This window comes from Pipistrellus kuhlii, unplaced genomic scaffold (genome assembly GCF_014108245.1).
Source record: "Pipistrellus kuhlii isolate mPipKuh1 unplaced genomic scaffold, mPipKuh1.p scaffold_m20_p_2, whole genome shotgun sequence".
Classification (NCBI taxonomy): Eukaryota; Metazoa; Chordata; class Mammalia; order Chiroptera; family Vespertilionidae; genus Pipistrellus; species Pipistrellus kuhlii.
Genome location: NW_023425515.1, coordinates 83,925,886 through 83,951,381, shown reverse-complemented (window position 1 = coordinate 83,951,381; position 25,496 = coordinate 83,925,886). Strand labels below are relative to the sequence as shown.

Below are 25,496 nucleotides of genomic sequence, written 5' to 3'. Positions count from 1 at the left end.
CCTTGAGGCTGCAAAGAAGCTTGTGATTTGGTAACCAAAACTGGCATAATAAGCATGCTCCATGATGGCCATCAATTGAATGCAGTTGTATCCTATATAAGCAAAGAGCAGATAGAGATTAAAAGCCACATTAAAAAACAATAAGAATATATATCTATATATCTATATATCTATCTATCTTATCTATCCATATATATATATCTATATATATGTGTGTGTGTATATATATATATATATATATATATATATATATATATATATATATATAAAATTCTTGTCTAATGGCATTAAGTTTTACATATGATAATCTATAGACATAAAAGCCTAAGCGACTGTTTGACCATTCGACCATTCAACTGGTAGCTATGATGCACACTGACCACCAGGGGCATCAATGCACAAGCATGGAAACATGGAACAAACTGATGAATCTCAGAGGGAAGGGAGGAAGGGGTGTGTGGGAAGAGATTAACCAAAGATCTTATATGCATACTAGAGGCCTGGTGCATGAATCCGTGCATGGGTCCCTCAGCCTGGCCTGCGGGGAGCGGGCCAAAACCTGCAATCTAATACCCTCCAAGAGCTCCCATATTGCAGAGGGCACAAGTCAGATGGAGAGTCCCTATAAATGACCTAATCATTTTGAAAAGTTCAACTACTTTAATATATTTTGTTTTTCTGACCTTCTAACACAAATTGAACGGTTAGTTCTGAAAAGTTATACATACTCTAAGAAGCTATTTCAAATGTCTTCATTTTAACAAGTAACAAATTATATGCAAATATGCTTTTAATTTTGATTTAGAATATTAAAGATGGCAATCAGCATATGCTAAACTTCAGCTGCACTTGTAATATTCATACTAAAGATTATGAATGCTAAATAAAAGTAACCAATTGCATGCCATATACTTTTTATTGTACCTTTTCCCTTATGTTTCAGTTATTCTACGATACAGCATAAAATATAGGAGCAAATCCATGCCAAAACCGGTTTGGCTCAGTGGACAGAGTGTCGGCCTGCAGACTGAGAGGTGCCGGGTTCAATTCTGGTCAAGGGCATGTACCTTGGTTGTGGGCACATCCTTAGTAGGGGTGGTGCAAGAGGCAGCTGATTGATGATTCTCTCTCATCAATGTTTCTAACTCTCTATCCCTCTCTCTTCCTCTCTGTAAAAAAAATCAATAAAATATATTTTAAAAAAATAAAACATAAAAAAAATATATAGGATTAAATCCATTTTTCCACAAGGTATTGTAGCTTTGACAGTCAGCATTAATTCTACTTTGCACTATTTCATGTACCTATAAAATTACTCTAAAGTTGCTTGTTGCACACATATGCACACACATAGAACCTTCCTTCCTCTTTCTAAAAATCTTGTGTGCACTAAATGAAGTGACTCAAGGACGCATGGGACCACTGGAGCCTTGAATATGGGCTCATGTCCCACCTTTGCCTCTGGGTTGGGAGACACAGAGCCTTGCACCTGCTATTGGCTGCCAGAGCCAGAGCCCCTTTGTGAAGAGGTGCAGGAGACACAGGGTGCAGAGTCCAAAGCAGCCCCATGGACATTATTGTCCTGGATGTTACCATCTCAGAGTTCATAGAGTTGTTTCTGCAGAGCCCGCTAGTAACTTGGATGCAAACTTTGGGCCCATTCAGAAGTGGCAACAGGAAAACCTATGTAAATGGATTAGGTGAATGGCATCTTATTTAATCAAATCATATTATAAATAGATCCCAGGCCTACAAATCAATGTATCACCAAGCAAATCAACAATGATGTGAATCTTCACATTTAGAACTTGACCATTTGATGAGAAACACTAAGCCCTACTACCAGGACGTTCTCCAGCAGCTAATAGTAATGAACTTGCCCAAAGTTTTTATGACTGGCAAAGACACCCTGTCTGGGAACAATACAGAGGAAATTAAGAAGGTGCTACTGCTGGTGCTGTGCTATGGTGTCCAGTATGAGGGAAAGAGGAGTGTATTGAAAGAATCAAAGAGCTGGGTGTTGAGGCTCAACCCAGAATTGTGGCTATATCCAAAATTGTGGCCTATACCCACAACTAGGAAAACATGTTTAACCTGCAGTGGCTGGAGGTCGCAGACGTGGCCCTGAAGAAGCTAGAGGCCCTCTCTAGGAACATGGTGTTTCAGCTCAAGAGGCTCATAATGAATGAAATCAACACATGGAACTGATCATGGACCTCACTCAGTAGCAGGACTACCTCAAGATGCAGCAGCCACCCAGTCCCCTCAAGTCTTCTAACTCCATGTCCACACCTAGTCCAACCAGCGGCCTCTATGGCAAGGATAAGCAGCACCTGACCATGGAGCTAGCAGATACCAAGGGCAGGCTCCACCATGTCAAGCAGGAGAAGACAGAGCAACTTATGAATACCAGGCATGAGGTAGATCAGCTGGTGCTGGAGCTTCTGAAAATCAAACAGAATATCAAGCAGGCAGCTGATGCCTGATCTACTTGTGCCTACTGTGATGAGCTAAACTCCCTGAGGGAAAAGGCAAATGATATGGTGAGGCTAGAGATGGAGCATCAGTGCTGCAGGGTAAAGCTGCATGACCTGGAATTCTACAAGGCCCGCATGGAAGGGCTGAGAGAAGATATCATTTAAATTGAAACCAAGTCCATGCAGAAGGAACAGCTGACTGGTGCTTAGGATAAAGTTCAAGAGCTGGAGAAAGAGAATCTGCAGATGAAAGCTAAGCTTCAAATTTTAGAATTGGACTGGGACACAGAAAAGAAACATATTGAGCAGCTGTTGGAAGAGAACTTGATCCTTGAGACTGCACAGAAGCAGAACATGAATGAGTCTACTCATCTGGGCTGGGAGCTGGAGAAGCTGTCTAAGAATGCAGACCTGTTAAAGACACCTCCAGGAAGTTGTTTGTGTTGGAGCTGAATGAATGTACATCCACCCGCATCCTGAATCTGGAGAAGGAGAAACAGCCTACAAAGCACCATCCAAAGGCTGTAAGATGTGTCCGTGTCCCTGGCCCTGGAGGAGAGCAGTCTCAAGTGTGGGGATCTGGAAAAGGAGAACTAGCAGCTTAGCAAGATTGAAAAGTTGCAGACTCGGCTAGAGAGAGAAAAGCAGAGCAACTAGAATGTGAAGACCTTCAGTGAGGAGCTGATAGAAGAGAAAGAACAGTTGCAGAGTGACATGAAGACCTCGAAGGCTGACAAAGCCAAGCAGATCAAGGATCTTAAGAATAAAAAGATCATCTCAACCAAATGGTGTGGTCGCTGGGAGAAGTCACAGGTCCACAGTGAGGCCCGCATGAAGGACATCGAGAAGAACAATAGTGACAGACCATCAGCAAACTCATCAAGCTGGAGTTCAAGAGACAGCAGCCACACCAGGACCTGAAGAAGGTGGAGCAGGTGAAGGAAGTGCATAAGAGCTAGAGAAGAACAATAAGCTGCCAATAAGCTGAACAACAACAGCCACAGAGAAGATGGACATCCTATAGCAAGCATTTCAAACTCTCGGCCCCCTGGCTGCAAGCAAGCCCACAAGGAATATTTTTGCAGCTCAGCCAATATAACAGTATGTGTGAAATGTTTTAATAAAAATTTAATTTTTACAATATCCTGTTATACATAATTATTAATAATAAACTACAACTTTCGCTAATGACTGATTACTATAATCATGTTGCATCCATCTCCCTTCCGTGCTTTACGCGCAAACACGCCATTTCTCCCCACTAATACTAGCAGCGAATATTTTAGCAGCCTATTGCCACATAATTAGTCTTGCACTCTTGTTTAGTGTGCGCAACAGGAAATATTTCACTTTCGAAGAACAAGTAAAATACGTTTATTTGCATTACGCTTATTAATTTGTGCAGTTATTCAGTGTCTGATAAGTTAATATTTAAGAAAAAATATTAATTTTTATTAAAATGTCCTATTATTTTATGTTAAATATTACTCATTTATTTCAGCCCTTTGTATTCAGCAGGTCTCTATAGAAATAAACCTATGTTTCTATGAAATTTGAAACTTTTGTGTGTGTTTTTGTGGCCCACATAAACTTAAACCTTGTTTATTTGGCCTGTGTTAGCCTCTGAGTTTGACATGCTTGCCCTACAGCGTGAGAGCCAGGGCCTGACATTGGAGATCCAAGTCTGCAGAAGTCTCTGGACATCCTTCAGAATGTGTTGGTGCAGCCTGAGGGGATGGAGCAGGACAACAATCAGCTCAACAAGGAAAACCTGAAGCTGTGCAGAATAGTGGTGACCATGAGCTTTACGAGTGCCAAGATGGCTCAAATCGAGAGGGAGAACCAGGAGCTTGAGTGGGAGAAGGAGGAGCTGAGGGGAAAGATGAAGCTGCTGAAGGCCCTGAGCAAAAAGTAGAAGCCCTTTGAGCTTAGCTACCAGAGCATGAGCACTGAGAACCTGCAGCTGCAGCAGACCTTGGAAAGCACCAGCCAGAAGTCACAGGCCTATAGAGTGGGCTTCGAAAGCTAGAGGCAAAAAACCAGGCCTTGCAGCCAGACGTGGAGGCCCACAGCTCTCCAGGGAGCAGCTGCAGAGGTCCAAGAAGGACAAGGAGCAGGAGTGGCCTAGCGGGAGAAAGATAAGAAGCTGCTGAAGGAGGAAGTGGAGCGGATACGGAGGCAGGTGGAACTTAAGGGCACCATCTGGATGACAGCTCCACTAATCTGCCTGTCATCCAGGAGGGCCGTGCTCTGGACAAGGAGCTGGGCCATTGTAGGGATGTGACCACCAAGCTGAAGGAGCTCAAGAAGGACAACTGGGACCTCACCATGCACCCAAGGACGCTGACACCCCTAAGAGAGGACCTCATGCTGGAGAAGTTGAAGAGCCAGAAGCTGACCAATGAGTTGGACAAGCTAAGCCAGAAGCTGGAGAAGGTCAGCCTCCACAAGGAGCTGCTGCTGCAGGATACCAGCAACAGCAACACAAAATGCAAGATTTTGGAGGGCAGGAATAAATCAGCATTAAAATCAACACTAGCCAAGAAAGAAGAAAATATTGTGTTCTTAGAAGTGCAAGTAGAAGAGAAAGCCAACGTGAACCACCAACTTCATACAAAAGATGCTCCAGGTGCTGAAGATGTGTGAGCTCCTCAGGAGGAGGGAAGCACAAGAACTCTCCCAAATACCCTGCGGGGACATTGGTCACTGCTCACAAGGGGAAGGAGAGCTAGGGATGGAGCCACAAAGAAGCCACCGTGGAGCTGTTCCTAGTGAAGGATGGGCCATTGAGCAGAAACAGAACAACACAGCTCTGTAGGCTGAGACACAGCCGCTCACAGATCAGAGGCAGCACTTGCAGACCCAGAATGTGGCCTTCAGCAGGCACAGCCTGGCACCGCAGAGTGCTTTCCTGCAGAAGCACACCTCTACACTGCAGATCCAGACCTCCATGCTGCAGATGTAAAGTTCCACTCTGACTCCCGGAGCACTTCACTCTACAGGCAGTACACTGCTGCAGAACCAGCAGATGACCATAGAGAGCAAGCATGAGAAGCTGCAGAAGTACCAGAACAGCTGCCTGAAGATACTTCATCAGAACCTGGAACTGAAGCACAAAGCAGTTGGGAGAGCTAGACAAGGTCAAGTTTCCACACCAGCAAAGAAGGGAAAATATGAGAAGCTGCATGTCCACACCCAGGAGCTGAAAACCTCACTTGAACAACTTTCAGCTGGAGCTGACCTGCTGACAGGCCACGTGGGCGAGCTGAAAGAACAGCACCAGTGCATGGACATCTCGCTGACCAAGATAAACAACCACTGCAAGCTGCTCTCCCGTCTCAAGTGGAACTTAGAGGAAGAAAATCATCACCTCATGAGCCAGATCCAGCTATTGAATCAGCAGAACCAGATGCTTCTAGAGCAGAATGTGGAGCATAAGGAGTAGTACCATGAGGAGCAGAAGCAGCATGAAGACAAATTAAATGCCTTATGGAGACATAAGGAAAAACTGGAAGAAAAAAATCATGGATCAGTACAAGTTCTATGATACTGCCCAAAAAAAGAAAAACCACGGGATTGGAGCTAAAACCTTAGTCAAATTCATCAAAACAAAGAGATTTCCAGAGAACTGAAGTCAACCATAGACAGCCCTCTCTGGCCACTGGAGTCCTCGACCCAACTCTGCCCACTATTTCTCAGCCCCTTGCAGAAAGGGCCCCTTGCAAGACACCCACAACTGGCCCATGGGAAAAGCAACTCAGTGCAAAAGAGAGTCCCTTTTTGAGGATCAAAGTCAAAAATAAAGACAAGTCTCCAACCGCCCACTCAGCTTCATCTAAACACTAGCAGTCTGGTCTTCCTCTGACATGCCATCCTCTCCTAAGGAGCTCCTAAGGAGCCTCTCCCTTTTTCAGAAATTGGAGATTTCTAATCTTTTCCCTTTATGAGTGTCTTCATCATGTATCCTCCTCCATTTCTGAAATTCAAACAAAAAACAGTACCTATATGCTGGAAGACCCATAATGGACCCCTCCTCCTGACCCCAATTCTAATCCAAGCTTAAAATAGCCAGCATGGATTCTGATTTCAAAAGAGAAGGTGAATTGTCACACCCTCTGGACCCTACTCCTGAGCTGCACAGTTAAAGGAGAGCCTCGGGTCACCCAGGCACAGGTCCCTGGGCCAGGATGTCCCCTGGCCATGTGCTGCCCCCTCTCTCATGCACCTGCAGGTTTAGGTCATGCCTATGTGTAATGCTGAACTGGTCAGTTGTCGCTCTGCTTCCTAAAATGTAAGGTCTGTCAAGTGAGTTTTTTTAAGACTTATTTTTAAGCAACTAAATTTAAAACTGTTGGCTCTGCAGATAAAGCCCTTTTCAGATATATCCTATGCTTTGAGGGATTTATTGCTCCATTCAAGCATTTAGTATAATTGGATTGATGTTGTCAAGCCAGGGTGCAACCTAGAGTGGTGGTGTATGATCGTGCTGTGTTTCTCTGACATCTTGGTTGCTGATGTTAGAGCAGCAATGGACAGAGAAAACATCAGCACACAGTCACGGCCAGAACAGAAGAACGCTGGTCCACAGAGGCCTTTGGCTACATAAGGATTGCTGAAGACAGTGTCTTCTGTCTTCAGCAATCCTTATACCATCTCCATGATTTTGTGGCATGTGTATATCACCTGTGTGATTGCTTACACATTTTCCCTTTAACTCACCATTTCCACTTTAAATTTATTTGAAAAGGAAAGATTAGTATCAGTCGTTAAAATGGCAAACCAGTATCGCCATTAAAAACAAAGTAACCATAAAAATACATATGCAACTATTACACTGTTAAAAATAAATAAATAAAAAGAGGCACTGCCTTTATTAAAAGAAAGGTTTTTATCTGATTATTTGCTTATAATAAAATACATTAACATATACTTTTAAATTTTGTTACATTATAAAATGAAGAACACCTCAAATACAATGGTTCTAATATAATATATATTAAATATAATCAATATTATATTCTCTAACAGTTATTTAACTTTGGTTTCTAGAACATGACCTCATTATCACAGATAATTAAGACCCATATATAAGGGAAAACTTTAACCATGAATTGCAAAACTTTCCTGTAGCCAAAATTTGGACTGCCTAGCAAAAGCAAAATAATTAACTATACTTTTATATTGCTGCCTAGCCACTGGAGCAGGTGCTAATATGCTGTGAAATTATTTTTTTTTAAGTATACCTATAAAAAAACAGATTTAAAGCATACTGAATCAATGATTCAGCAGTACACTATTCATTCTATTTATTCCCATGAAGACAGACCTGTGTCATTACAATCCCAAACACAAACATCTACAACAATGTGTTTCACACAGAAGATGCACCATTAATATTTGTCAAATATGTCATCCAGACAAGAGCTGTATATATAATGGCTCTGATATAATATGTTCCAGTCATTTTACAACTGTACAGTTTTTCCCCAACAAACTAAAATGAACAGACTTTACTCAATGACCACTTAATGTGATAAAAGTTCTCTTCTGTAAAAAGTAATTATGCTTACATATTTATCTACAGCTTTGCAAGCTATTAGTTCATATTACTTAAAATTGAAATTGGAATAATATCTTGAATTCTTATTATCCCATTTCTCTTTTCTATGCTATCACTATTACAGGGCAATTTGAGAAGCCTAAAATAAAATGCATTTCTATTACATATTTAATCTCTTCACACACAAAAAAAAGACACTTGTAATTAGCTTTTTTTTTATAAGAGAACAGATTCATTAAAATTTTATCTGAGTAAAAATCACAGTTATTACTTACCAAGGTCTTTGATTCTTGGTAGTATATTACATGTAAAATGTTTATAAGAAGCTACTTTTCCTTCATGGGACGAAATTCCCACATGAGACTCATAAATCCTTACACCTCTTGGCTTCTTTGGTCTGGAATGCTTAAACTACAGAATATAAAGTTAGATACACAATTAGAACATAAAGGCAGGTAAGACACTAGCTGATTAAGCATGTTAAGTAAAATAGTAGATCAGCTCAGTCAAATAAATACTCCTGAAATGTTTTCACATGCAAAAAAAGAATGGCTACATCCATTAAATTTTCTTTTAGGAAACAAATACTTTTCAGAATCATGTTAATGAATCTATTTTTAAAAGAGAAATCATGTATCAGCTGCCTCATCATTGAGTGAAGATATATTTTTGAGCCTAAGCTCTAGAGAAAACATAACATCTGTGAAATGCATACATAATTATTAAATGCCAAGCACTTATCAACAAGCTCTAATAACTTAGAGGACAAAAAAGTGAGTTCAAAGATACCTATAATTCTTAAATAAGACAGTCTTAATAATTACACTCACCAATACAATTATGAAATGTCCTCACTATTCCTTGACTTAAGGATATAATACTGCTTCTAACCCATGACAAGGAAAAATATTACATCACTGAAGAGTCTTTGATGAATCAGAAATTGTGCTTATGATTTTTAATAATAATTACTATTCTTTATAGGTCACTATGTATATATTTCGTTTTCTTTCCCCCTTCAACCTCAGAAATAGATGATAAAACAAAAACTCATTTTCATACTTCATTGGCAACAGATGATGAATCCGATATATGTACAGCAAACAGATACAGTATGACATAAAATATTAAACCAGCATTGAAAAGTTGAACATTACTATAAAAATTATAAAAAATAAAATTTAATTTTCCTAAAAATACTGGCATAAGCATTTATTTAAAGATGTGTTTTTCTCACTTTGTATGTGTATTCGGGATCCCAGTGTATCCAATCATAATTCACATTATCACCTTCACGAGCCACATACTTCGCCCATGGTGAAATACGATACAAAATCTCTCCACTTTTACTCTTAATAACTACCTAAAAAGAGAACAAAATGTTATTGTTTTAAGATAATGCACAATAGTTTTTGAGGACTGCTATGATTGTAAAATCTAAACTACCATCCAGATGTGTGACCTTAAAGATGTTTAAATTCTATGGACCTTGCTTTTCTCATCTGCTATAGTATATGACCCTTAAAGTTACTGCCAGTTAGAATAATTTATGATTCTATATAATTTCCATGATTGCAAACCAATCATTAGAGTGGTTAATTAAAGTCAACATACTGTACACAATAATAAGCCATGAATATTATTTGGGGACTGCAGTCAATAAATCAAACATCAGGAGGAAATAATCCTACCCTATTGTATAAAAAAGCGACAAGTGAATTATATCACCATCTATGTATTTTCCTTTCCAAAGCAAATAATTACAACATTTTCAAGAAGCTTAAGAAGAAAAAATGTTTAATTAATGCCTATATCATACCACACTTACACACACTACCCTGCAAATATTTTCTAATGCTTTTCAAATTCTTCTATACTCAAGTAGTGGTTTTACCACATAAAACCAAACATTTTACCTTTTAGCCACCCACTCCTTTATTTGCCATTAGAATCAATATTGTTATCCTATACAATAACTAGAGGCCCAGGTAGGGTCCCTAGGCCTGGCCATCAATCAGGGACAATCAAGGACTTCCATCTGCTGGCTGGGGTCTTCCTTTCAGCTGCACCACCCCAGTGGTCAGCGCATGTCATACATAGCAAGCAATATAGAACTGCCAGTCTCTCGGTCGAATTCCTACAGGGACATTTTGCATATTAGCCTTTTATAATTGTCCCCTCAACCAGGAGTAAGACTGGGAGTTCAACTGGGAATCTGACCAGGGGCGGGACTGGTCAGCCAACCACCTTCGGCCCCACCCCTAACCCCAGTCAGGAGCAGGGCCAGCCAGCTAACTGACCAAGGTCCCACCTCCTAGCCGGCTCTGCTCTGACAGGCCCCGACACCCCTACCAGGGGCGGAGTCATCCAGCCAACAGCCCGGGTGGACCCCACCTGTAAACAAATTCATGCTCTGGGCCTCTAGTGCATGAATTAATAAATAAGAGTAAAATACAAATATAATTTTCACTTTATCTATCATTTTAGATTTAGTATGAAATAGAGGACTGAATTTATTAGCATGGTTACATTTAAAAATAAGCTACATGAACTAAGTGACCAAGTGACTGAAATTAGAGCTTTTTTTAAAGTTCTTAGATCAGGAGCTATACAATATTCTAAGCATTGAGAGAGGACATATTCTTCAGTTTCCTTTAATAGAGAAAAGCTCAAGTCTGTATAATTAATTGGCAATTAAATGTTTATATAATGTTTTATAATTTAGAAAGAACATTCATAGTTATATTTCACTTTATTCAATAGAACCTTTATAACGTAAATTCTGAAATTATGTCAGTTGCCAAAAATCCCAAAGTCACTGAGTGGCAGAGGCAAACAGTGAACACCGAACTCCCTAACTCACTGTCTTATTCTTAATAGACTTCAAATCACAATTTAGGATAGAGAAGGCAGATCCGTGATGAAACTGGAGTATAAAATAGTATAACAGTTCTGAATAGCAGCTTGGCAATATGCATCAAATATTTAAAATATTCTCAGTGACTCAGCAATTTGAGTTATAGAAATTTGCCCTGTAGAAATAATTAGGAAGATGCCCCCAAAATTATATATTTTTCTATTAATCTTAGTGTTACTTTTATTAGCAAGAAGTAAATGACTGAATAATATGTGGTTGTTAAAACTTGTACTATTGAATTATATGCATTGAAGGAGGCAAGAAAATTTATATATTTTTATTGATTTCACTGGAAAAGGGAGAGGGAGAAAGAGATAGAAGCATCAATGATGAGAGAGAATGACCAATTGGCTGCTTCCTACATGCCTCCTACTAGGATCAAGACTGCAACCCAGGCAACCCAGGAATATGCCCTGACCAGGAATCAAACCATGACCTCCTGATTCATAGGCTGACACTCAACCACTGAGCACACTGACCGGATGGGAATTTTTTCAAGTTATAAAAAATAATGTGCTACATTTCCTAATGAAAATGCACACGAACTCATAGACTAAAGTATTTAAAAAGACAGACAAAATATTAAGCTGGTTGTCTCTGGATAGAGGTATTTTAATAGCTTTTATTTTCTAGTTGTATGCTACTATATTGTTATCACTTTGTTTCACTTGTAGAGCTTCTGAAAAATTAGCAAAAAATAAGTATTTTAGTTAGGCTTGTAAGTAGATAAATTATATAATTGCAAACACATTTGTGGAGGTGTGCTAATAACCAAGTTAGATATATTGTGTGCCTTAAATATAGTGATGTTAAAAACAGAACTTTAAGGATCTATCAAATCATTTTAAATAAATATACTAATGAAAACAATATCTTGATGAAATTTTATAGGAAAAAAGATCTTTGTAAAACTATTACATTTTGGATGTTAATTATAAAAATTTTATTAGTTTCTTTCTTAATGATCCAAATTATCTCTTTACTTACGGAAGATTTATTATCAAAAGACATTATTAAATTAAAAGAAACCTCTACCTGTGCAAAAGCCAAATTGAGAGTGAACTATATGAAGTGAAATTTTATTTAGAAATGTCATTTAAAACTCAAACATACACTATAATAAGTTGTTGGATAAAATAGTGAACACAGGGGGGAAAAAAGTGTGTGGTGTGTGCGTGTGTGTGTGTGTGTGTGTGTGTGTTCACTCATTCTGGAAACATATTTTGAAAGGCTTCTTGCCAAAAATATTGCTCCTATGAACTAGAAAATTACTGAGATAAGATGCTCTCCAGGTAACCAACAATTTTATATGAACACAGTGGAGATGCTCAGCTGGTAAGATATGTTAGCATATTCTGAAAAATGCTATTGAATGTAACCCTGGGTATCATGAGTGAACATATAGAAGAAACAGATATTCAATTTCCCAGATTTCACTACCAAAAGCACAACAATACGCTTTAAATATACACCTTTTCTCAAAATAAATTACTTACAAAGGGCTTGAAAAAATATATTACTAAAGATATCTACTTAATGAGGTACAGGTCAAAGTAAATAACCAAGCAAGTTCATTTCTAATTTATAAATCAATATAATCTCTTCTTCTTTTAAATTACCTCAAATTTATATCATATCTAATTTTTCATATATTAGTCTATATTTTTTATTGATTTCAGACAGGAAAAGGGAGAGACAGATAGAAACATCAATGATATGAATCATTGATTGGCTGCCTCCTGCATGTCCCCAACTGGGGATCAAGACCACAATCCTGACATGTGCCATTAACATTGATCACTACCAACAATAAATAATCAATTTGAACCACGCTTTGATTGTAAAACGGCCAGAATGTGCCAGAAAACACCGCAAACTTTGCTTCATGATAAAGCACCATCACACACTTCAAAACCAGTTAAAACATGCTAAAAGATCTTGCCTGGGAAGTATTAACCCACTCACTATATTCACCAGATCTTACTCCTTCAGATTGCCACTCGTTCCAATCAATGGCACACATACTTTCTGAACAGCACTTCAAAACATAGGAACAAGTGGAAAATGGTTTGCCTCAATGTCTCTGAATGGTTTGCCTCAAAACAAGAAAAATTCTTTGGGACGGTATCCACAAATTACCTGAAAGATGGGGGAAATGTGTAGCTAGCGATGGGCATTACTTTGCATAAAGCACTTTTGATGTTTCTCTTAAAATTATCCTGTTTTCTTTGATTACAAAATCCGCATTATTAATCGGTATACTTAGTACTTAAATTTAGTTCATCTATATCAGTGCCAGAAAGAGTTAAAAGATAAAGACATCTTGATGAGTAGCCTAAATAACACATTTTATCTCTTATTAACTTCTTACTCACAAAAGTAGACAAGCATATACCAATGCCTTTCAGTGACCTTCATTAAACAAGATAAGTCTTTTTGACAATTCCCAGGAAAAGCAAACTCCTTCAGGATAAATATTGCTGAAATTCTGAATTGATAAGGAGACCCTTCAAAAAGGTGAATTTGTAATAGGCAGTTTTTATTGCTAGCCTATTTGCATGAAATTATTTTCAGAGATCGAAAAAAAAGAATCACTCTTTATAGGATGCAAATAAAAGCTCTATAATTATCATAAGGAAAAAGCTACAGGATTATTTTTTTTCAACCCAATACCTGGCATATTTGATTTATTTTACAAAAATGATCCTATTTAAATAAATAGAAGATCAGCTGGCAAAAATTATAATTATAATTATGCTTATTGAAGAAATTTCATTTTAAATTTTCTAATTAGAAATATCAAGAATGCTATCTAATATTAAAAAATATTTCATTATGAACTTTGAGTTAATTTTGAAGTAATGAGGAAGAAAATCAAGATACCAATAAATGTATCGAGGCAGTTTTCTCATAATAATAAAGCCCATATGTGTAAATGGCCATTTTATGGATAAACTTTGATAGAGTGATATATAATAGATAAGTAAAATTATATGAATTAGAGTTATATATGTGCTATAATTGATTTTCCCATGGTTTATATAAGTATGAAATTCTAGTATTTTAATGTTTTAAATTTTTTCTGTAAGATTTACCTGTATATCAAAGTCCATACATACATTTTCAAGATCCCCATCTTTGTTTCATAATTTTCAGTTAATCAAATAACCTTACACAAGCCAAGTACATATAGAATCACCATTGAAAATCAGCATGTCCTTATTATACAACCTACAATGTTCAAGGGTTAGGAAAAGTAGAAAAGAGATTAAATGATCAGATTAAGCTCCTTAAGTACTTATATTACATAGTACTGGACACTGTGCCAAAGAAAAGAATATGTGATATCCTTGTTAGAAGCTTAGTTAAGAAAAAAAGATAGAAACCAGTTGAACTTCAAAAGCAATATACTATTTTAATTATTTATTATTTATAAAGTATTACATAAGTCTCCATTTTTCTCCCATTGACCTGTTCCCCCGTACCCTCCCCTCCAAGCACAAGCTCTCACCCCCCCTTACTGTGTCCATTGGTTTTGCTCATATGCATGCATACAAGTCCTTTAGTTAATATCATATCCTCTCACCCTCGCCTTCCTCATAGTTTGGACAATGTGTTCAATACTTCTATGTCTCTGCTTCTATTTTGTTCATCAGTTTATGTTGTTCATTATATTAGACAAATAAGTGAGATCATGTGATATTTATCTTTTTCTAACTGGCTTATTTCGCTTAGCATCGTGGTCGGCAAACTGCGGCTCACGAGCCACTTACTGCTCTTTGGCCCTTTAAGTGTGGTTCTTCCACAAAATACCACAGTCGGAGTGAGTCTATTTTGAAGAAGTGGCATTAGAAGAAGTTTAAGTTTAAAAAATTTGGCTCTCAAAAGAAATTTAAATTGTTGTACTGCTTATATTTGGCTCTGTTGACTGAGTTTGCCAACCACTGGCTTAGCATAATAATCTCTAGTTCCATCTATGCTGTTGCAAATGGTAAGAATTCCTTCTTTTTTATAGCAGCATAGTATTCCATTGTGTAGGTATACCATAGTTTTCTAATCCACTTTGCTGATGGGCACTGGCTAGTTCCAAATCTTAGTTAGCTATGGTGAATTGTGCTGGTATGAACATAGGGGTGCATATGTCCTTTCTGATTGGTGTTTGTTTTCTTGGGATATATTCCTAGAAGTGGGATTACTAGGTCAAATGAAAGTTCTATCAATATTTTTAATTTTTTGAAGAAACACCAGACTGTTCTTCACAGAGGCTGCACCAGTCTGCATTCCCACCAGGATTACAAAAGGGTTCCTTTTTCTCTGAATCCTCTCCAGCACTTGTCTGTTGATTTGTTGATGATAGCCATTCTGACATGTATAAATTGGTACCTCACTGTTGTTTTGATTTGCATCTCTCGGATGATTAGTGACTTTGAGCATGTTTTCCTGTGTCTCTCGTCCTTCTGTATGTCCTTTTTCAAAAAGTGTCTATTTATGTCCTTTGCCCAGTTTTTTATTGGATTGTTTATCTTCCTTTTGCTAAATTGTATCAGTTACCTGTAAATTTTGGAGATTAAGCCCTTTTACCATTAATACATTTTCATTGATTCCCATTATTTAGCTTTGTATGGGAACTTCTTACTTAAAAACATGTTATCACAATTCTGTTGTATTTTTAAATAGAAACAAAAATTGTTCCAGCATTGCATTTAATAACAACTTCAATAGGAATAAAGATTTCCCTAACAGAAATAAAGCCACTGATATATATATATATATTTTTTTTACATCTTTCCTTAAAAGAAAAGATTAAGAATACTTGTTATGGACAATAAATCTGACATGTGACAAAAACGAGTGTCAGATCAAATTATACAAACTTTAGCATATAGTACACTCATGTATAGGACAAAAAGAGACAATTTTTTAGTTATAATACTCATAGTTACTTTGCTCCTGACTTAACACTAATTATAGAATTACAGAGTTAGAAAGATTCATACTTACAGGTAGAAGAAACTGCAGAATATTGTCAAAAAGAAACAAATGAAGATCAGTAGTTGCTTCTTATTCTAAAAACTAGAAGCCTGGTGCATGAAATTCATGCACTCAGGAGTGGGGATTACTTAACCCAGCCTGAGACCTCTTACAGGCTGAGAGCCCTTGGGGAATGTTCCGCTGCCAACGTAGGCCTGCTCCCTGCCAGCTCCTGCCATCATTGATGCACTCCCAGCTGTCAGTCCAATTTCTGGCTGAATGGCGCTCCCCATGTGAGAGTGCACTGACCAAAGGGGCAGCTCCTATGTTGAGCATCTGCCCCCTGGTGGTCAGTGTGCATTATAGTGAGTGGTCATTCCTCTGTTGGGTCAATTTGCATATTAGCCCTTTATTATATAGGATAGGTTTATATATTGAATAATTTAGAGACAAATTTTATTCCCAAAGGTTTCTACCCTATTTCCCCAATCTTCTAGTCTAAGTAATATAACTATTTTTTTCTGGTACTGTCTTTGACTGAAATAAAAATCTTACAAAGTGAGGCCATTAAAAACAAAAACCAAAACCAAAAGGATTATGTGAGGTTTACAATCAGGTATTGAAAACAATATCCCTGAGTAAGTGAGAACAACTATTCCAATGTGAAAAAAATAGGAAGAATACTGAAATGTTGTAATTGGGTAAAGATTGATTAGGTGTCTTAGACAAGAAAACAAATAAATTACACATGATAGAAAAGTATAAAATTTAAACTTCCAAAATACTGAAAGATCAATATAGTAATAAAAGAGAAAAAAGCTATGAAAAGGGAGAGAGGGGAAGCAGTGAGTTTTCATTACTGAAAAAAGTGTAGTTCAAAGAGACTCATCCATGTGCAGTGAAGGCTAAAATTCTATTAAATAAACAGAGTGACAATCTGGTAAAATGTCAATAAAATTGTCAGAAGTATTTTCAAAAGTGCTAGGTTGGGTGTTATTATATATGGTAAGATGAATTAAAGCTCTCTTTAGAATAATTTATTAAGTATAATTACAAAAGTCTATATAGTGATAAATCTAATCATAAGAAAAGAATGTATTTCCCCAGCAGTCACTCTAAATATTATTGCAATGGAGTATCAGTTATAAAATGGAGGGGGAATAATTCAGCTATAGAATAAATCAATAGAAATTCCAAAAACTAGATATAGAATACATAATTCTAAAAACCATAAAATCTTTGACAAAAACTATAATTATATATTTAATACACATTTAAAATAATATCTCTAAGAATATAACAAAAAATTATTAAAGAAAATGGGCAATGTTGAAAAGAATTCTTCCTAATGTTAAATATTCTTTATAAATTAAGGCTTCATAATATAATTTGCAATGCTATAACTCTTTTTTCTCTTTTATTCTAAAAGATGTGGATTTTTCCAGATATAGATGGCTTTAGGGGGTGAAAAGTACAAATATGTGTATAAAATGTTGACAGGGAATAAGTACAACCTCCAAGAAATGAGAACATAATGAAACAAGAGAGTGTAATAGGAAATAGGTGATGACTACATAGTAGATATAACTCAAGATATGTATTTAGATAATTTCTTATCAACAATAATTTCTTGTCAACTGATTTTTACAGCATTCTTATTGGTTATAAAAGATAGTAAAGTATTAAAGTGATCTGTTTTTTGTTGTAAATCCTCACATCCTCACCTGAGGATATTTTCCCATTGATTTTTTTTTTTTTTTAAGAGAAAATGGAAGAGAGTGGGACAGAGAGAAATATTGGTGTAAGAGACATAAATCAATTGCTTGCCTCCTTCTTGTACTCCAATGTGGGTTGGGGATCCAGCCTGCAACTGAGGTACATGTCCTTGATAGGAATCAAACCAAAGACCCTTCACTCTATGTGCTGGCACTCTATTCACTGAACCAAACCTACCAGCGCAAATGTGATCCTTTTGATAATGGACTCTGGCACTGGAGGGAGAGAGAGTGATAGTGGGTAGAAGTGGTGGTATACAATAGGAGTCTTCAAAATAGAGCTATTTACCTAAAGCCTTTCTAGTTCAGGTGAATTTAAATTATTAAACATAGATATTCCCATTTTTATATAGATAGTACAGGCATAGGAAAGCCAATGAAATTGGATCACCAAGTTTGACTAGCTCTCAGGAGAGGCAAGGAAATTTAGACAATCCTATATAATAAACAGATAATAAGCAAATTGACCATCACTCCAACCAGAAGATGGCTGCTTCCCTGGGGTCAAAGATGGCCACCACAAGATGGCCTGCAGGGGAGGGTAGCTGTGGGTGATGAAGCCATCAGGGGAGGGCAGTTGGAAGGGGCCAGACCTGCAGGGGAGGATAGTTGGGGGGCGGGGGGGCGGCGACCAGGCCATCATGGGGGGTCAGTTGCGGGGGGGACCAGGCAACAGGAGAGGCAGTTAGGGGCAACCAGACCTGCAGGGGAGGGCAATTGGGGGTGACTAAAGCAGCAGGGGAAAGCAGTTGGGGGTGACCAGGCTGGCAAAGAGGGCAGTTAGGAGTGACTGGGACAGCAAGGGAGGGCATTTGGGGTGACCAGCTCTGCAGGGGAGGAGAGTTAGGGGCAGGCCTGCATAGGAGGACAATTAGGGGTGACCAGGCCAGCAGTGGAGGGCAGTTAGGGGCAATCAGGCCAGTAGGGGAAAGCAGTTAGGCATTGATTAGGCTGGCAGGGGAGTGGTTATGGGCAATCAGGCAGGTAGGCAGGCAAGTGAGCAGTTGGGAGCCAGCAGTCCTGGATTGTGAGAGGGCAACTGAGAAATATCCAACTGCCCAGTTGGATCGGGCCTAAACGAACAGTCAGACATTCCTCAAGAGGTCCCAGACTGGAGAGGGTGCAGGCTGAACTGAGGGACACACACACCTCCATGCCCAAATTTCATGCTCCGGGCCTCTAGTGCAGTTAATAAAGCACATGTCAAAGAATTACCCACCTAACTTCTGTGTGAGACTTGAATCACAGAGAATATCCACATGGTGAGACACACTGACCTAAGGTTAACTGATTCACTTAGGGAAATTTACAGCTATTGGCATATTAGGACAGTAATAATGAACAGACTGAACAGTAAGAAAAAAAACAAACAAAAAAAAACAAACGTTTAAACTGAACAGGATTAAATATGAATATTGACATTTTACATACATTTAACAGTGTTAATCAATAAAAAAACTCAGATTAAATGTAAATATTTAAATCATAAAAAGATTATACAGTGTATACTTTAACATGAGAAAAAAATTATGTCCTGTAAGGGTACCTTTATTCATTATTATTTGAAGGCACATATGGTCAAAGTGCAAATACTTCTATTAAACATAACCAAAACTAATACCCACATAAATAGTTATAAAGTGTAATTTCCTTGCACAGCATTGAAAGATCAAATATAAAATAAAATCTGCCTTTAAGAAAATCTCATGGGAAAAAGCATTGAATGTTTTTATTTAAAAAATACTCCTAGCCGAAACCGGTTTGGCTTAGTGGTAGAGTGTCGGTCTGTGGACTGAAAGGTCCCGAGTTCGATTCCGGTCAGGGGCATGTACGTTGGTGTGCAAGAGGCAGCTGGTCAATGTTTCTCTCTCATCGACGTTTCTAGCTCGCTAGCTCTCTCCCTTCCTCTCTGTAAAAAATCAATAAAATATATTTTTTTAAAATACTCCTAAAGAAAAATGAAATATGAATACTTTATAATCATATTTAAAATATACTAATCTAGCTTTGGAGGACAAAAAAATAAGTGAAATATATTTCACAATACATGGATATAAGAAAAAATCTGTGAATACATTTCAAATATTTCTAGAATCAATGTTCAAATAAAGAGAGCAGTCAGGAAACAGTTATTTATGAAGTCTATTTTTTAGATACATATGATTCACTTCTGGAAGCACTAAAACAAAAAGAGGAAAATAATATTTTCATCGTTATCATTCTACAATGTATTATACTGTCCCCATGACCTTAACAGAAGGAATTAAACACTTGAAATTTATTTGTATACACTGAACTATGACATTTTTGGAATATGAACATATTCCTCCTGAATTCAGTAAAGAGAATAGTAGATTTTTATACATGTGTGTCTTTGGCAACTGTTTTCAACCCTGAATGTGCAATGAGAACTAGATGAGAAACATTTTAAAATAAAGATTTCTTGAGTCCTATTTTTATCCACTACCACAACCCTGCCTATTGTCCTTACTTCTGATTCTGTGTTCTGCACTCCAGTGCCTTAGGAGATAAGAGATAGACCCAAGAAAGCAAAAGACAAAGAACTACAGGACCAGTGTATTGATGATAAAAGGACAGGTTTTTACTATTTAAAAAGTATCATGGAGGACAGAAAACTAACACCAAAGTTATAGGAAACATATTTTCTAAATTTTGATTATCTATGAAAAATAATTTAATTTCAATAAAAATGCCATGCCTTGGCTTTCCAAAAGAGGGAGATATAACTCCACTGGCATAAATGTATCAATTTGATACATAAGTGACATACTCAAATAGGACTTAATGCCTGAGTTACTGAACTAAAATCATTTTTAAAAATTTAAATTACGTGTTTATTTTAGCCTTTTGATTTTAATTGCCTAAAGAGCACAGTTATATATATATATATATACAATATAATCACGATCCACAGTAATAAAATAAAAGACACTCTAACTCTTTCATGGAGCTCTCAATTGTAGAAAAAAAATACATAACATAAGTCTTAAATTGTTTAGACTTTGGAATAAAAATACTGATTCAGAGCACAGACATTATGATAACTACAATTTATTGGTTATTCTTATTTGAAAATAAGATTTAGTATTGTCCAAAAAAAATTGAGACAGAATATTATCCACTTCCTGCAGTGATTATTAAAACTACAAATATTAAATGCTGCACCTGAGAGCTTCTTACTCAAAATGTTCACAAATTTACTTAGTCACTTAAATCAAACCTTTCAAAATATACTGCATCTTTGGGGTGAATAAAAATATATAATCCAGTTTCTAAATTAAGAAAAAGAAAATTAATGAATGAAGTAAAAAGACCAAAGAAAATAAATATTTGAATTATATTATGATTAAACTAGTAGTTTGATGTACAAATTCATGCGGGGGGGGGGGGGGGGGGGTTCTCAGCCCAGCCTGCATGCTCTATAATCAGACCCCTTGAGAAATGTTGGAATGCTGGTTAAGGCCCAATCCCTGGGATCGGGCCTAAATGGGCAGTAGGACATGCCTCTCACAATCTGGGGCCACTGGCTCCTAACTGCTCACCTACCTGCTTGCCTCCCTGATAGCCCCTATCTCCCTCTGACTGCCTGTCAATCGCCCCTAACTTCCCTCTCCTGCTGGCCTGATCTCACCTGCAATGACCCTCTCATGCCAACCTGATCTCACCCCCAAATGACCTCCCATGCTGGCCAATTTGGTTCTGATTGGTTGATTCCTATGCCAGTAGGCATCAAAAGCTCCACCTCCTAGGCAACCATTTGCTACTGGCACTTCATCCAGATTTGGTTCTGATTGGTTGGTTTCTATGCCATTGTCTCCAGGCCCAACTACAGGCCTAATCAGAGAGGTGGGGCTGATCAGCAGCTCCCTAGGAGGTCCAGAGAAAAACAGAGGTATGGCTCCTGGTGCAGCCTGGAGAGAAACAGAGAGGCATCAGCTGATCAACAGCTCCCAGGGAGGCTGCAGATCAGACCCTGCCTCTCTCTTTGGCTATTTAAACATACAGAGATTAGGGAAGAATAAAAAAGTCTAAGTTTTGGGAGAAACCAAGATGGTGGCTTAGTTAAACACCTAAACTGCTGCCTCACACAATTTCTAAACTACAACTAAAAGACAAAATGAACATCAACCAGAACCACAGGAAATCTGGCTGAGTGAAAATTCTACAACTAAAAGGAAAGAGGAAAGTGCATAGAGAATCAAAGGAGCTGCAAAAGGCTGAGATTCGGAGACATGCGTGCAGGCAGCTAAGTGCCTGGTTGGCTTTAGCAGGAAGGAGACAAAAAGCTACTTACTGCACTGAACCCCAGCTCCAAATGCACTGAATCCAAATTCCGGGTGAGACCCTGGGTACCCAGGCTTATATGGAGGGAGAGGGGAAGGGAGAATCTGGACTGTCAGGCCGAAACTCAGGGGAGCCGTGAAAGGCAGAGGTCTAAAGGTGCTCGTGTGAGTACACAAAGAGAGGACTGACTGGTGAATGCGCCGATGGCTTTCTCCAAAGGGTGGGAAATGGAAGCTCCCCTTTGTGTTGAACTCCAGTTCCAGGCTAGAATCTGGGAACGCAGATTCATTGAGGGGAAAACTGGACTGTCTGGCAGCTGGCAAAACTCGAAGGTTGCTTACTCTTAGAGATGCTTACAGTGACTACCGAGCGACACTGAAACCCAGGGGCCTATAGGGCAAGGCAGACGGGAAGCCAAGACTGTCTTTTCAGCCCTGAGACTCCTCCCCATCAAAGCTGAGCACAAAGGCTTTTGCAATTTTTCAAGTCTTATCCCATAAGGCTGTCTCCAGCACAGAAGTTTTCCCAGCATAGTCACAGCTGATCTTCAGAGCAATTGGCCTGGAGGTCAAATCCTTCCAGTTATACCAGCAACAATCAAGACTTAACTATAACAAGGCTGTACACACAGTCCACAAAGGGGTGCACCAAGAATGTCCACCTCAGGTAACTGGGGAGGCCAAGACACTGGGCCATATAGGACACCTAGCACACAAAGCTACCCTACCAACTCAGGGAAGCAGAGAAAATGTGGAGACAAAGAAACAGATCACAAATTAAGGAAATGGAGAAAAGCAAATGACTAGATATAGAGTTCAAAATCACAGTTAAAAGGTTTTTCAAGAATTTCCTAGAAAAGGCCGATAAATTTAGTGAGACCCTCAAGGATATGAAAAAGGACCAACTAGAAATTAAACATACACTGACTGAAATTATATATATATATATATATATATATATATATATATATATATATATATATATGATACAGAGACCCAACAGCAGACTAGAGGATCACAAGAATCAAGTCAAAGATTTGAAATACAAAGCAAAAATCACTCAACCAGAAAGCAAAAAGAAAAAAGAACCCAAAAAATTGAAGACAGTGTAAAAAACCTCTGGGACAACTTCAAGTGTACCAACATCAGAATATGGGGGTGCCAGAAGAAGAGAGAGAGCAAGATACTGCAAACCTATTTGAAAAAATGACTGAAAACTCCCCCCACGTGGTGAAAGAAATAGACTTACAAGTCCAGGAAGCACACAGAGCCCCAAACAAAAGAAATCCAAAGAGAACCACACCAAGACACATGATAAAATGTCAAGAGCAAAAGACAAGGAGAGAATATTAAAATCTGTAAGAGAAAAACAGTTAATTACCTACAACGGAGCACCCATATGATTGTCAACTGATTTCTCAACAGAAACTATGCAGGCCAGAAGAGAGTGACAAGAAATATTCATAGTGATGAATAGCAAGAACCTGCAACTAAGATTACTCTACACAGCAAAGCTATCACTTAGAATTGAAGGTCAGATAAAGAGCTTCACAGACAAGAAAAAGCTAAAGGAGTTCATCAACACCAAACTAGTATTATATGAAATACTGAAAGATATTCTTTAAGAAAAGGAAGAAGAAAAAGGTAAAGATAAAAATTATGAAAAACAAATACATATCTATCAAGTGAATTAAAAATCTGATGTACAGAATAAACTGGTGAATATAATAGAATCAGGGGCATAGAAAGGGAGTGGACTGAAAATTCTCATGGGGAAAGGGGTGTGGGGGATGCAGGAAGAGACTAGACAAAAATCGTACAACTATGGATGAGGACAGTGGGGGGGAGGTAAGGGCAGAGGGTGGGGTGAGAACCGGGTAGAGGGGAGCTATGAGGGGGAAAAAGAGAAACACTTGTAATAATATGAACAATAAAGATTTATTAAATTAAAAAATAAAAATAAAAATACAGAGATTTCTTCCTCTTTGATGGTGATAGCAACCCATCTTTAAAAACTACTACCTCCAGTGGTCCAAAGGATAATCTACTGGAGACATTCAGACAAAAGGACATTGAAGAACCAAGCTACAAATGAAAAAAACAATATTCAAGAATTTCTACAGAGTTAAAATCAGCTATACCTAACTAAATATGACAGAAATACAAAGACAAAAAGTAATAAAGAAAACTAACAAGACTAAAAGCTTAAATCTTGGAAAATCAAGAATATGGCAGACTTTTTGAGAGTGATAAGTTTGCAAGTAAAAAATGAGCTTGTTTCCTCATATTAAATGTCAATTGTACACTTCAAAGTCATCAAATTTACCTCACTTGGAAAGATGTGATTCATACATATATAACTGTAATACAAATGTACTTTTTTTGCAGTACATCCAGAGAGTATTTTACTATGAATATTAAGCAAATTTAAAACAGTATATCAGTGTATTTTCATGAATATATTTTGTGTTTACTAGTACGTATAGATTTAACTTCTATCCTCTTTCAAAAACCCACAAGAAAATACGCACTATTGAACCCAGGGCTAAAAAGTTAAGCTATATTGATTTCATCACTCTTCTAGAAAAATAGCTTATTTTAAACTAATTAGGACAGCAAAACAGAACTGCCTAATAAATCTAAATTATAAAAGTCTTTATTTTCAAATTCGTTATTTTTGAAGTTTAGTCTAATTTAAATGATCTCTCAAGTATATCTAGTAGAATCCTCTCTTCATAAATAAGTAAGGATCGTTTATAAATAATACAAAGCTTTTAGTCTAAGTAAAGTAAATATTTGCCTGGTACTATACAATTTATGTATGAATTATGGATTTTTTTGTAATGGCATCTCTCTTTTAGAATACATTACCATTCCCCATTCCCTGGGAAATTTGTTTTATCTATATATTCCTTATAATTATGATAAATTAAAATATCCTTTATATTTTTGGCAAATTTCACTTGTGTGTTGACACAATTACATAAAACACAAAATAACTATACTAAGTGGTATGTCAATATATAGTTGACAGGCTTCAGGAGTTATAACAGAAACAGCCAAATCTGATCTTGTGACTTCTTGGAGGTCACTGAGAACACTATGGGAATTGTCTTCATGCTATATACAAATCAACAATGAGGGAACTGTGAAACAAAAGGCTGCTATGATGCACACTGACCACCAGGGGGCAAAAGCTCAATGCAGGAGCCACCCCAGCAGTGAACCAGTGGGCAGCACCAGGTCACCAGCCAAGATGGGTGCCAGCGGGAGGTGGTGGTGGGGCAGGGGGAGGTCCTGACCGCCTCACCTGCCAGTCACCCCACAGATGGTCCTCATCGCCAGCCAGGCCTAGGGACTCTATCCTATATATTGGGAACAGTCTGTTATATTTAAAAATTAAAACCCTGCAAGGGCACTCTAACACTGAAAAACAAAACAAAACAGGATGAGCCAGTGATGCCATGCATGGACTCTGGCTGGCACATTTTG

At 37.8% G+C, this 25,496-nt stretch overlaps 1 protein-coding gene and 1 pseudogene across 2 annotated transcripts in view; one reads left to right on the top strand and one right to left on the bottom strand.

Moving 5' to 3' along the window:
* Window positions 1-25,496, bottom strand: part of GBE1 (1,4-alpha-glucan branching enzyme 1) — a 285,247-nt gene that overhangs the window by 148,428 nt on the left and 111,323 nt on the right. The window contains exons 4-6 of one of the 2 annotated variants that reach the window (XM_036444398.2): window positions 9,275-9,400; window positions 8,313-8,448; window positions 2-92 (exon numbers count right to left, since the gene is read on the bottom strand). In XM_036444398.2, coding sequence (XP_036300291.1) covers window positions 2-92; window positions 8,313-8,448; window positions 9,275-9,400 — 353 coding nt within the window. The remainder of the gene's footprint in view (window position 1; window positions 93-8,312; window positions 8,449-9,274; window positions 9,401-25,496) is intronic. The other variant, XM_045584062.1, reaches the window with a different exon arrangement.
* LOC118724788 lies at window positions 1,568-5,922 on the top strand (annotated as a pseudogene).